Below are 13,676 nucleotides of genomic sequence, written 5' to 3'. Positions count from 1 at the left end.
TAATAAGAAGCCATACTTAATTGCATTTCTACTTAAGGGATCTCAAATAGCAGAGCAAATTGATAATTATTATATTTACACAAGGAAAAAGGAACTTGGGCAGAATCAGGGTGAAATTATTTCTCTAATTTTGATTTGGCAGAATCACTAAACTGGGATATAAAGAAAACTATTAGGTGATAGGCATTATATCACATTAGATATAATGTGAATAAGTATATATGCAGTGATGTGAGGACATAAAAGCCAAATTTGATTAGTTATGTTAATGATTTCACTCATAGCATCCTATAAGTTGTATATGATACTATTTTGTGCTGCAACAAAGCAGTATGAAATAGCTAATACGTTTAAATAAGCTTCCAAGAAAGCACTAAGAAACAAACTGCCTGCAGCAAACCTTTTCTCTAGAGAGCCTATTAAAAATGTCTGCAATTATATCAATGAAAAATGTTACCCATTATTTTTAGAACGTCATAATCCTTAAGTCAGCAAAATTCTGCTTTCTTCAGAATGAACTTACTTCTTCAGTCTGATCTAGGCACATACGGTGAATATTTTGCTTAACCCTTTTTATTTTAAAGCAAGTTTCAGCAATTTCAGAGAATGTTTACTTAACCAAATTATTTAGATGTGCAGTCAACATTTTCCTATATCCAAATTATTATGGTTTCAGTTCCAAAGCATACACAGTTCTTTGAAACAATCTCTTCAAAAGATGTCTCCAAGAACAAATCTAAAACCCATCTTAAGACAGTTTCCAGATTTGTTGGTGGGGCAGCGATTGAACACATGCTTTGGGTACAAAAATTCCTATTCGTGTATAAAAATATCAGGAGCAATTGTAATGGAAAGGTACCTATTACTCTAATGGTAAGGGAAAACTTTTCGGAAACTTTGGAGAAAAGCTTCTGATCAGTGCAACCAATTTGTAAGGCAGTATCCCCAATCTTCTTCCTCCAGTGAGATTGAATTCATTTCTTTGTTCTCTCTGATTGGGAATAAGTGATTTAAAATTTCTTTATGAGAGGAGTTTAAAGATATCCTCTGAAAAAGTTAGTTTCCTGGTTTTAAAAGGATCTTTTTATTAAGACGGTATTTCCAGATAATGCAACATTAGTCTGCATAATAAACCAGTTTTTAGTTTAGTTTAGTTTACTTTATTGTCTTTGCACCCCGTACAACGAAACTAAATGCCATCTTCAGTGTACATTGTAATTATAAAAATACAACACAAACATACATCCTTACATTCTACACAATTGAATTGAAAACCCAATATTGCATTAGTATTGCACTATACAGTAGAATTCAATATAGTTACTGCCCTGGGATAGAAGCTCTTTTTCAGTGTATTTGTCCTTGTTTTTATTATCCTGTACATCTGCCAGATGGTAAAAGTTCAAAAAGAGGATGCCCAGGATGAGATGGATCTTTAAGAACATTCTGAACTTTCTTAAGGCTGTGGGAATTATAAAGCTCTTCCAAAGAGAGGAGGGGCAACCAATGATCCTCTGGGCAATGATGTTAACCCTCTGGAGTGCTGTCCTATCGCCACTGGCAAACCATACACAGATGCAGTAACTCTCTATGGTGCTGTGGTAGAAGGTCACCAACAGTTTTCCATTCAGAGGAGTCTCAGGTAGTATAATCTCTGTTGGGCCCTTTTGACTAGTGCTGCAATGTGACTACCCCAGATCAGGTCTTCTTTTAAGATAACATCCAAAACCTTAAAACTGGCCACTTGCTCCACTCGGTCTCCATTGATAAGCAAGGGCTGGATGTCTGATCTGTTCCTTCTATAGTCCAAGCTCCTTGGTCTTATTGGTGTTAAGGACCAGTCCACCTCATTTTTAAATCAAGCTAGGTAGATAAAGTGAATAAGAATTCAAGATTAAGTTTGTTTTCTAAATGCTAAATCCACTTTGATGTTTTGATTAGTTAAATGCATTATGTTTGTAAAGGACTGAGTATTTCTTTGGTTTGTCTGTTGACTTTTGGGTCCACGTAACTGTTATTTTCACGTTTCTTTGCTAGGGGTCTAACATCACAGACACTTGCACAGAAATGCTGATGTGTGGTGTTTTATTGAAAATCTCAGCAGGAAATATACAAGAACGAGTGTTCTTTCTTTTTGACAATCTTTTGGTCTATTGCAAAAGAAAGCATAGGTGAGATACATTAATTGATTTCTGCTTTCAAGACTGAACATAAATAAATTATCTGAATATAAATGTTTTAAAATGTATTTGAATATTTTAACTACTATAATGCTCAGATAATGACAATTCTAGAAGTACAAGGTTTCATCTAATACAAAACAATTATTTTAGAATAAAAGTTTAAGGCTACAAAGCATGCTTTTTTCACATTGCAACCAAAATTTCTTATTAAAATCATATTGATTTATTTATAATTATTACTAAATTATAAAATTATCTGCAACAGCATTAAATAAAATGAGATCTGGGTAGTACTCATTTTTCGGTGTATAAATAATTGCTAATACTAATAAACAATCTTGGTGACCTGAAGTGCAGCTAATACTTTTAATATTTGTACAATACTTTTCCTTAATTAGACGATTGAAAAACAGCAAAGCATCTTCAGAAAGTCATCGATACCTTTTCCGAGGCAGAATAAATACAGAATTGATGGAAGTTGAGAATGTTGATGATGGAACAGGTATATGAATATACATCACTTTCTTAACTATTGTTGTCTATTGGATGTTGACTTTATGTCTCATATAATAATGCAAGTAATCCTCACTTAATGATGGTAATTGAGACTAGCAATTCTGTCACTAAGCGATGCGGTTGTAAAGTGTGATATCACATGACTGCACCAATGTATAACAAAGGTTGCACCAGTTCCAATTGCCGTGGTTCAGCAAATTTCATTTCATTTCATTTCATTTCATTTATTAAATTTCTATACCGTCCTTCTCCTGAAGGACTCAGGGCCACAGTTCACACGGTGAACGTAAAACAGAATTCATATAATATATATAGATAAATTAAAAACACTATAAAAATCTGATTAAATTTTGGCTAACAATTAAAATTAAGTTATTAAAATCAAATAATAAAACCCCAGTTAAAACACAACACATTAGGCTAGCCCTGCGCGATGAAACAAGAGAGTCTTGAGCTTGTGTCGGAAGGTCCTGAGGTCGGGGAGTGATCGTAACCCCGGAGGAAACTTATTCCAGAGGGTAGGAGCCCCCACAGAGAAAGCTCTCCCCCTGGGGGTCGCCAGCCGACATTGTTTGGCTGACGGCGCCCTGAGGAGACCCTCCCTGTGGGAGCGCACTGGTCGATGGGAGGCTAGCGGTGGCAGCAGGCGGTCCTGTAAATACCCCGGTCCTAAGCCATGGAGCACTTTAAAGGTGGTTACCAACACCTTGAATTGCACCCGGAAGACCACCGGCAACCAGTGCAGCCTGCGCAGGAGAGGTGTTATATGGGAGCCACGAGTAGCTCCCTCTATCACCCGCGCAGCCGCATTCTGGACCAGTTGAAGCCTCCGAGTGCCCTTCAAGGGGAGCCCCATGTAGAGAGCGTTACAGTAGTCCAGGCGGGAAGTGACGAGGGCGTGAGTGACGTGCACAAGGCATCCCGGTCTATGAAGGGGCGCAACTGGCGAATCAGGCATACCAGACAAAAGGCTCCCCTGGCGATGGACATCAAGTGATCTTCTAACGACAGCCGAGCATCCAGGAGAACACCCAAGTTGTGAACCCTCTCCATAGGGGCCAATGACTCTGCACCAACAGCCAGCGATGGAACTAGCTGACTGTACCAGGACCGGCATCCACAGCCACTCGGTCTTGGAGGGATTGAGTCGGAGCCCGTTCCTCCCCATCCAGACCCGCACGGCCTCCAAACACCGGGACATCATGTTGACGGCTTCATTGGGGTGGTCCGGGGTGGAGATGTACAGCTGAGTATCATCAGCGTACTGATGATACTGCACCCCAAAACCACGGATGATCTCCCCTAACGGCTTCATATAGATGTTGAACAGGAGCGGCAAGAGAACCGACCCCTGCGGCACCCCACAAGTGAGGTGCCTCGCGGTCGACCTCTGCTCCCCTTCCAACATCGTCTGCGACCTGTCAGAGAGATAGTAGGAGAACCACCGAAAAACGGTGCCCCCCATTCCCAATCCTTCTAATCGTCGCAGCAGGATACCATGGTTGATGGTATCAAAAGCCACTGAGAGGTCTAATAGGACCAGGACAGATGAAAAACCCCTATCCCGAGCCCTCCAGAGATCATCAACCAACGTGACCAAAGCCGTCTCCGTGCTGTAACCAGGTCGGAAGCTGGACTGGAATGGGTCTAAATAGACAGTTTCCTCCAGGTACTGAGGAAGTTGTCGTGCCACCACACTCACAACAACCTTCGCCAAGAAATGAAGGTTGGAGACAGGACGGTAGTTTGATAAAACAGCTGGATCCAGGGAAGGCTTCTTGAGGAGGGGCCTCACCACCGCCTCCTTCAAGGCGGACGGGAAGACACCCTCCCTCAAAGAAGCATTTACAATTCCCTGTAACCAGCCTCGTGTAACCTCCTGTGTGGCCAGTACCAACCAGGAGGGACATGGGTCCAATAAACAAGTGGTAGCCTTCAACTCCCCAATATCCTGTCCTAGTCCTCGGGAGCCACAGGCTCAAACTCATCCCAGATAACCTCACCAAGAACATCCTCCGTCATACCACCTGAACCCACCCTATCAGAGTCCAGCCCATCCCGAATCTGAGCGATTTTATCGTGCAGATATTGTCCAAAATCCTCAGCACGACCCTGCAAGGGGTCCTCCCGCGCCCCCTGATGAAGTAGGGAGCAGGTCATCCTAAACAGGGCGGCTGGGCAATTTTCTGCCGATACAATAAGAGTGGAAAAATACTCACGTTTTGCCACTCTTATCGCCACCAGATAGGTCTGAATATGAGACTTAATTAGTGTTCGATCAGGTTCAGAACGGCTAGCCCTCCAAACACTCTCTAGGCGTCTTCTCCGGTGCGTCATCTCTCTCAGCTCCTGGGAGTACCAAGGAGCTGGTCGAGATCGGCGCCAGGTCAGAGGCCGCAAAGGCACGACTCGGTCCAGAACCCCAGCCACCGACCTTTCCCAGGCAGCGACTAGTTCTTCTGCCGAGCCATGAGCCAGCTCCTCAGGAAATGGCCCAAGCTCCGTCAGGAACCTCTCCGGGTCCATCAGGCGCCTGGGACGGAACCAACGAATTGATTCCGTCTCCCTGCGGTGTGGGTTGGGGGTTCTGAAGTCGAGTCGAAGGAGCGAATGATCAGACCATGACAGGGGGTTAATGACTAAGTCCCCTAGTTCTAGATCATTCAACCACTGTCCCTGCTGCAGAGCTGTGAAGTGCAACATCACATCATTGCTATTTGCGACCTCCTGCTGGCTTCCCCATTGACTTTGCTTGTTGAAGGCATTAAGATAACCCAGTGCCAATCACATGATACTGGATGGTGAGACTGTTGTAAGTTCAAGCAGGTTGCCAAGCACCTGATTCATGATCCCACAACTACAGAGACATTACGACAGTCCCAACTACAAGTCGTACATCTCCTTGTTCAGTGCTGTTCAGTGGTATGATAACTTTGAATGGTTGCTGAATGAGTGGTTGTTAAATGAGGACTACCTAGATACAATTTCAGGCCGGTTTAGCTCACGCTGGTAAAGCCTGTTATTAAGGCTTATTAAGAACACAGTAGCCTGCAATTACTGCAGGTTCGAGCCCGGCCCAAGGTTGACTCAGCCTTCCATCCTTTATAAGGTAGGTAAAATGAGGACCCAGATTGTTGGGGGGGCAATAAGTTGACTTTGTAAAAATATACAAATAGAATGAGACTATTGCCTTATACACTGTAAGCCGCCCTGAGTCTTCGGAGAAGGGCGGGGTATAAATGTAAACAAAAAAAAAACTTATGCAGTTATTTTATGTAAATAAAGTTTGCATAAATGGAAGACCAAAGGTTATACAAATAGGAAAATTATGACCCTATTTATAAACAATGGCCCCTGATTTTTATTAGGTTTTAATTGTGTGAAACTGTAATGAAGCAGCATATTCCAAGAATCCATCTAGCCTGCCCAATCCAATTGGCTTGGCAGATACTATAAACAACCGGCATCTTGCATTGCAGCACCATGTAGAACACATTGCAGAAGGCAGGTTGTGAGGTGTCCAAGGCATGAATTACTCTCTTTTTTTAATAGAAACTGTCATTTCAATGTAACATTCAAAAATGTTACTTAGGACAAGCTTTGTTTTTGTTTGTTTTATTTTAATCTTTTGGTAAATGCATGGATTTTCCTAAGACTAGCATTGCTGTTTAGATAGCAGAGGGACTTTGATTTGGTTTGGTTAGGCAGAATTACATTCATAATTTTGAGCTGGCAGTCAAAAATTAAATGAATAACTTCCTCCTGATTCTTAAAGCATTTTAAATTTTTTATAAAGCAGAGAAGGAAGCACATGAATGCTAGCATTTATCTGGGGAGGTTTTGCTTTAAGTAAGAGCACATTGTAATGCTTAGGGTGAGATCAGAAGCGATTTTGTTTAGTTCAGAGCATTTAGTAGCCATCAGATGGAAAGTATATCTCAGATTTTTCTTTCTGTGATCATTTTTCAGCTGATTATCACAGCAGTGGTCACATTGTTCTCAATGGTTGGAAGATACACAACACAGCAAAAAATAAATGGTTTGTGTGTATGGCCAAAACATCTGAAGAAAAGCATGAATGGCTTGAAGCTATCCTAAAAGAAAGGGAAAGAAGAAAAGGTGAGAACATGAATTTTATTTCTACACACTCTCACACCTGGAGGAAGTACTGTGTCAAGAGAAATTTCCTGACAGTGAAAACAATTAGTCAGTGGAATAGCTTGACTTCAGAAATTGTGGATGCTTCATCACTGGAGGCTTTTAAGAAGAGACTAGTCAGTCTAAAATGGTATAGGGTCTATCGCAGGAGTGAAATCCAGCTGGTTCTATCCGGCTCAGGTGAACCATCCCTTTTTTGTAATATTTCAGCCTGCGTGGACAATGGCCCGTGTGATCAAAGCGATCACGCACGGTGGATGCACATTTGCAAACCGGTAGGGAAGGTAAGTGAATTTCACGCCTGGTTTATTGCTTGAGAAGAGAGTTGGACTAGAAAACCTCAAAAGACCTTCCAGCTGCGTTATTCTGTTAATTCCTTTTCCTTGCATTTCTCATCTGAAGGATGTAGAACAGTGGTAGCTTGGAACCTCTGTTCCTATACCTCCTGGCAATGCCAACTACTTTTCCCAGCAAGATCTAGTAAGTGGAATAAGATCCTGAAGTGTTATGATCCTGCTGGCTATTCCTCTGATGAAAAGGATAGAAAAGAAATGGAGTTGGACATCTAGGAACATGATGTGTATGTTTCTAGTAATGGTGAAGCCAATGACTTCTCTCTGGTTGAGTTAGATCCACTAAGCCACTAAGAAATCTCCCATGCTCTCATGCTTCTTGGATACTTAGCCTAAGTGGAGATGTTCATTAAAAATTCAACAATAAAGCAGAAATCCCTGGATTTTTTTGGAAAGAAAAATGATTTCCCTCTCCCAAATAATTAAAAAATAATCCTATCCAGGTTATTGCTTAATGTTTACAAAGCAATGATATCTATATTAGTTTTGGAATTACTTACTCTTTCTATACATTACTTGCAAGCAAAATACCAACAACCCTCAGACTCTTCAGTTTTGGGCAGTTAATGCTGATATAAACTGGCAAAGTTTTGTAGAAAGAATTCTTACTTGAAATTCATTCTTTCTCTCTTTCCATCCCTACCCCTCTCTAACATGGAAAAAACATGGAAAATTTATCTGCAAAATAAATCAAAGTTTGTGCTGATGAATCAAATTTTGTAGTAACATTATTCAGCAAGGAGCAATAATTGGTGAGAGCACCAAAATAATCCAGGGCATTGAAGCTGGGATGGGAGAATGTAATTTTGGTCCCACATCAAGATTTTTACATTGTTTTAATTTGATAAGCAAAGTAAGTTTTCAGGCACTGTAGAAAATTATAGCCAACAAGTGAATTAAAATAAGAGCAAGAATCAGATTATTTATCACATTAGTTCTCAAAATGAAAGTTTCTGAAACATGTATATAGGGATTCTCTTTTGATAATCTATGTGAATAGCTCAGTAATCCCATCACCAAAACATCTGTGTAAACATCTTTTTTATAAATCAGGATGCACTGATTTAATTACGTATGGAATAACAAATGATTCATAGACAAAACAGTTTGCAGAATTCAAATGCCTTCACTAAAAGTAGTTGTAAACAACATTCCATTCACCCTGAATAAAAAGGAGCTTTTTTTTATTTTATAATTCTATTCACAATCATGAATATAAAGCAATTGAAAAACTTTACTTACGTATAAGTGAGAAGGAAAATTAGCTGATTACATTCTAAAGTAGTGAGATTATGATTTTAAAAGATTTTTAAAATTATTAGCTTTCTTTCTTCATAGATTTTGAGCACTGTCTATATTCTATCACAATGGAATATTACTGAATTATTTTTGCAATTCTATTAATGTTTAATTGCATTTTAATGCTTAATCTGTTAGCTGCTTTGAATATGCCGTGAATATAAAGATGGAGTAAATTTGAAAAAATGCTACAAATAAAAACTTAAAAGATTTTTAATGCTTAAAAATAGTACATAAAATATTCTGTTCTCTGCCTCTGCAATCACAATAGCCTCAAAATGGGTGGCCTGTAAAGCACTTATGGCTGTTGTAAAACGTTGGGCCACGTCTCACATGACTGCATGACAGATCTCGTTTGCCTAATAGCTGCAATGCTGATGTAATTTGCTAAACCAAAACCAAAGAAACCTTATAGTTTATTATACTGAGTTGTTTTTTTTTTTAAGCCCTCGGCTTATACTCAGTATATCGGCTTATACTCAGTTTTTTTTCTTTTTCACATTTTACCGGACAGCTGAAGCCCTGCCGGTGCAGTGAGAGGCGGGCGGGGAGCCGCCAGCCTTCTCAGCTGAGGAGGAGGTTTCAACCGGTAGGTGCCTCATTTCCACCTCGTTTATACTGAGTCCCCAGTTTACCCCAGTTTTTGGGGTAAAATTGGGGACCTCGGCTTATACTCGGATCGGCTTATATTCGAGTATATACGGTACCATAATATGTGAATTAAACCAGTGCAAATAAAACACTTGTTCTTTCTAGAAAACTATAAGTTGAATCCAACCTTATTCAGGTAGGTTTAAACTTCCATATCAGCCTAGTGTGAGCAAGAGTTACCTATTATTTCACTACAAGGTGGTGATTGTGAGTGTGTGTGTGTATGTGTGTGCTTGCATTATATGGATATATTACGCCAGTATTTAGGCTTTGTCTTCATAATCCAGTTTGTTAATCTGACACTATTGGGTCCCTAGTTTTCCTGACAACTATTTGGCTAGTCCATTCAGCTTTTGAAATGATTTTCAGATAAAAGTCCTCATGAATGGGGAACTTTACATTTATTGTGTATTTGAAAAGGAGCTTTCCTAGACTTGTCTCTGAGATCATCTTAACACTGAATATACTATATTAGAAATTTTAACCTGAATCTTTCAGTACTCTGCTTGTGTATCTCTATCTCTCTCTGTATTTGTTTATAGAAAATCATGTCTGGAATGATTTGTTTGAACTTGTCCAGCTGCTCTTGGAAATGTTTACTATTCTACTTTTAAAAGTCTTTAAAGTAAATCACAAATTATTTTACATTTAATGTTACTAGGATTGAAAACTGAAGGGCACCCCCCACGCCCCACAATAGATAAATAGTAATATATTATTTGGAAACATTTCAAAAATATTATATTGTGATTTGTTTTTCAGGGTTAAAACTTGGTATGGAACAAGATACATGGGTGATGATCTCTGAACAAGGAGAAAAACTTTACAAAATGATGTGCCGACAAGGGAATTTAATCAAAGACCGAAAGAGAAAATTAACCACTTTTCCAAAATGTTTCCTTGGAAGGCATGTTTTTAATATTTGAGTTTAAAATTTTGTCTCATTATTTTAGTTATATTTATCAAATTAGAAAAATAAAATGGTCAGACTGTTTAGGATTTAGTCCACATATTCTCACTCTGACTCTGACTAACGAATTGCTTAAACCACTCTAGGTATTGACTGTTCTACACAATATTCCTGAAAAGAAGCCAGCAGATATTATACAAGTATACAAATGTTTTTGGAATGATGATATAAATAAATACAATGGAATCTGTTTGTCTACCTGTCCCCCAAGCTTTAAAAATGCACTGTTGAAACGATAAATGTTATTTTACATATGCACAAAGTAATTGGTGAATTGCCTCTCTGTCTTTCATGTGAATAAAGTACAGTCTTACAATTTAGAATATTAAATAGAATGTGTTATATGTTACAGTCATTTTTTTAATGGATCAACAAGGTAGAGTAGCATAAATATCTCTTTTTTGGCCTTGTCAAATATAAAATTATTTTATAAAATATACAGTAGTATTTTACATATGGTATTAAAAGAAGATAAAATAACCATGGCTTATAAACATTTATCTGTGTGTGTGTGTGTGTGTGTGTGTGTGTGTGTGTGTGTGTATGTATATGTGTGTGTATATACCTTACACACACACACACACACACACAATGCACAATCTATTTTTCACCTTTTTTATGGAGATAGTTTAGGGTATCTTACTGAAGATGACTGCTATTTTGTTTAATTAATAAAACTATCATATAATAAAATTGATTGAACATTGCTTCTAGGAACGTCAGATTCTTCCTGCAGCCAGACATTTGCCTCACCAAACTATCAATGCAAAACAAGCTTTAAGTTCTAGCAATAGTTTGTACCTATGGACATAGTCTGATCAGACTTCATCAAGTTTATGTAACCATAAACTCACATAATTCTTAATACCGTCTTACTGAACTTTGCAAGTTGTTCCCTTACCTTTTGAGACAGGGCACATATGAAAACTATAATGTGAACTGTAAAACGACTTACCATAATTAAAAAAACAAAGAAATCTTCCCCTGGTGCACGTCAGAAAAAAAGGGGTGCTGATGGAATAGAATACTTGCCCCAGTGCCATTAGCTTTGATTTATTACTTCATCCATTACAGCTTTCAGTTCTTCCAATAATATTAAATGCAGTTCTGGCCACCAACATTTTATTAACCCTTATTCCATCATAGCTGTTAAAGAAAGAAAATTTTATGAATTCTGAAACCACAAATTTAGATTTTAATTTGATATCCTGTTCTCTCAGAATCATTAGAGCAGCTTATTCATGAATAGACGTGGATTGGATTAGACCATTAATGAAGAAAAAGTATTCTGTTGCTTTTTTAAGAATTTTACTTCTTTACTACATTTAACTTTGATATGTTAAAATAATTTTTGTCTATCTGCTTTTTTCTTAATCAGTGAATTTGTATCTTGGTTATTGGAAACTGGAGAGATTCACAGACCTGAAGAAGGTGTTCATCTTGGTCAAGCTTTGTTAGAGAACGGCATTATTCACCATGGTAAATAACTTACCTTTTCTAACAATTATTTGCAAAAATTTAACTTTTTACTTGTCAGTAGGTGTACAGAGTACATAATGGTTTATGAGAATGACATTTGTTGTAGCCAAAAGTAACAGAATAAGTCTTTGGAAGAGTGAGGTCTGAGTTTGATCATTTTATGATGAACATTTCATTACCAGATTAGATAACATCATCACTATCTTTGGAACAGTTTCATGTATTATTTTTTCTAGCTTTTAGTTTTCAGTTTTAGCCTAAAGAATAATCTGTTTTATGGTATCTACATATCCATATTGAATCCAATTGATGTTTAAGAGCTTACATGGATCTGATATTTTCTCTTTTGTCTTTTATAGCTTGTCCCATACTTTACTGTTTTTGTTTTTGTCTTGTTGTTATTTTATGCTGGTTATTGACTAAAATAAAGGAACTTACTTATTTACTTATTATTATGTAGACCCAGCTGTGTTTCCACAGGAACTGAATTCTTAAAATAAAATTGAATGGCCCATCTGTTTTTGTTCAGAAGCAGAAAATCACTTTGCATGTGAGAGACAATTAGATTTACATTAGAACTTTATTATTTTCTGAAATTGCTATTTCTACATTAAATATCATTAACAGCGTAAGGATTTTATTGATATTATTCATTCAATATTATTTTTATTGACTTGCAATAATTGGTTAACTCAAAACCACTGTGAAGCTTGTGGGTGTTTTTAATTCACCTTTTTTTAATTTTAAATGGTTCATACTCTTTATCTAATAATAAATAACTCAGATATATGCTTTCATATCAGAACAATTGAAGAAAGTAAGAATTAAAGCCTTCTTCAAGTCAACTCTTATTGAGTTCATAGTCATGTTGGGTTTTTTTGGCAGCAAGACAATAATCACTTGCAATTGTCTTCCTCTTGTTTGGTTGGTTGAGTTTTTTTTGCTTTATGTCTAACAAATAGCTTTGGGATTCCTTGAAGTTCTTCCATCTTAAGTACAAACCAGACTACTTTCCAAGTGCAGATAAGGATATGCATCTGAAGAAAACAGAAGTTAACAAATCTTAATTAAATCTTTAATATTTTTGTTCTGTTAGTCAAACAACAGGACAAAGTGATTATAAATTTATAACTTTTCAATTACAGATATCAATGAATATGAATTTTAACATTTTTTGTTTGATTTTCAAATAATTAAACTCATTAATTGTTGGTAACAGACTAATTGGTGGTACATACTAAATATGATCAACATACAACTTGCTTCTTCCCGTTTTGAAGCTCAATTGTTTAAAATATCCAGATGCTGAATTTAATATTTTTTCTTGATGTTTCTGTATCTTGCTTTGTTTTCTAATTAGTTTGTTTAAAAACCTTCCTTTTATCAGTTTAATTGTTTATCAGTTTTAAGAAAATCTTAAAAGAGCTGTGTGTCCTTATATAGGCATTGGGTTGTTTTAAAATTTTAATTACGTGTTTGAAGGTGTCTGTGAAAGAGAGATTATGTAACATGACATGGGATATAGTGTTATATTTATGTAGCCATTATATTGCAGCCTAATGTTAGCAGCTTAAAAACATCGCTGGGCCTTTATTTAGAAAAATGCCTTGTTTTTCATTGCTCCTTCCAAACATATTCTGGTAGGGATATGAAGCATGTTAAGAGACAAGCCTTCATTAAATACTAAGTTGTGTTTAGGTTTTAAAACTTTTCAGAGTGGAACCTCCAGCAGTCAATGGAACTATAAGAAAGAAAAGTCAGTAAAAGACTACTGGAGTCCAAAAGCTAATGCTGAAGTTTTCTTTGTTTATTTAAAAAGACCTGTTCTGAACTGATAAGGATTCAAATAGCTGTTATTTAAATAACCCAAAGCTGCATCTGAGAAAAAATATACATCCTCACTATTATACCAATAAATTGTGAGAAAAGGCTCAAATTCCTGACCTGACATACACAAAAATATTTTAGTACTAAGGGGAGAATTGTTCACTTGCTGGAATACTTTTAACACTCCCACATTATTTTTAATCAAGCTTGATAATGAGGACATTGTGAGATTTGTTCTTG

At 37.3% G+C, this 13,676-nt stretch overlaps 1 protein-coding gene across 6 annotated transcripts in view; it reads left to right on the top strand.

Annotated features, from left to right (window-relative positions):
- PREX2 (phosphatidylinositol-3,4,5-trisphosphate dependent Rac exchange factor 2) overlaps window positions 1-13,676 on the top strand; it is a 130,710-nt gene that overhangs the window by 42,961 nt on the left and 74,073 nt on the right. For all 6 annotated transcript variants that reach the window (XR_009154364.1, XM_058176739.1, XM_058176740.1 and 3 more), the window contains 5 exons: window positions 2,038-2,171; window positions 2,582-2,685; window positions 6,669-6,818; window positions 9,923-10,067; window positions 11,509-11,609. Coding sequence is in view for 5 of the 6 variants with exons in the window: in XM_058176739.1 (XP_058032722.1) it covers window positions 2,038-2,171; window positions 2,582-2,685; window positions 6,669-6,818; window positions 9,923-10,067; window positions 11,509-11,609 (634 nt within the window). In the remaining variant the exon portion in view is untranslated. The remainder of the gene's footprint in view (window positions 1-2,037; window positions 2,172-2,581; window positions 2,686-6,668; window positions 6,819-9,922; window positions 10,068-11,508; window positions 11,610-13,676) is intronic.

Source organism: Ahaetulla prasina, chromosome 3, assembly GCF_028640845.1.
Source record: "Ahaetulla prasina isolate Xishuangbanna chromosome 3, ASM2864084v1, whole genome shotgun sequence".
NCBI lineage: Eukaryota > Metazoa > Chordata > Lepidosauria > Squamata > Colubridae > Ahaetulla > Ahaetulla prasina.
The sequence above is the reverse complement of the archived record's forward strand: the minus strand, read 5'-3'. Positions and strand labels throughout refer to the sequence as shown.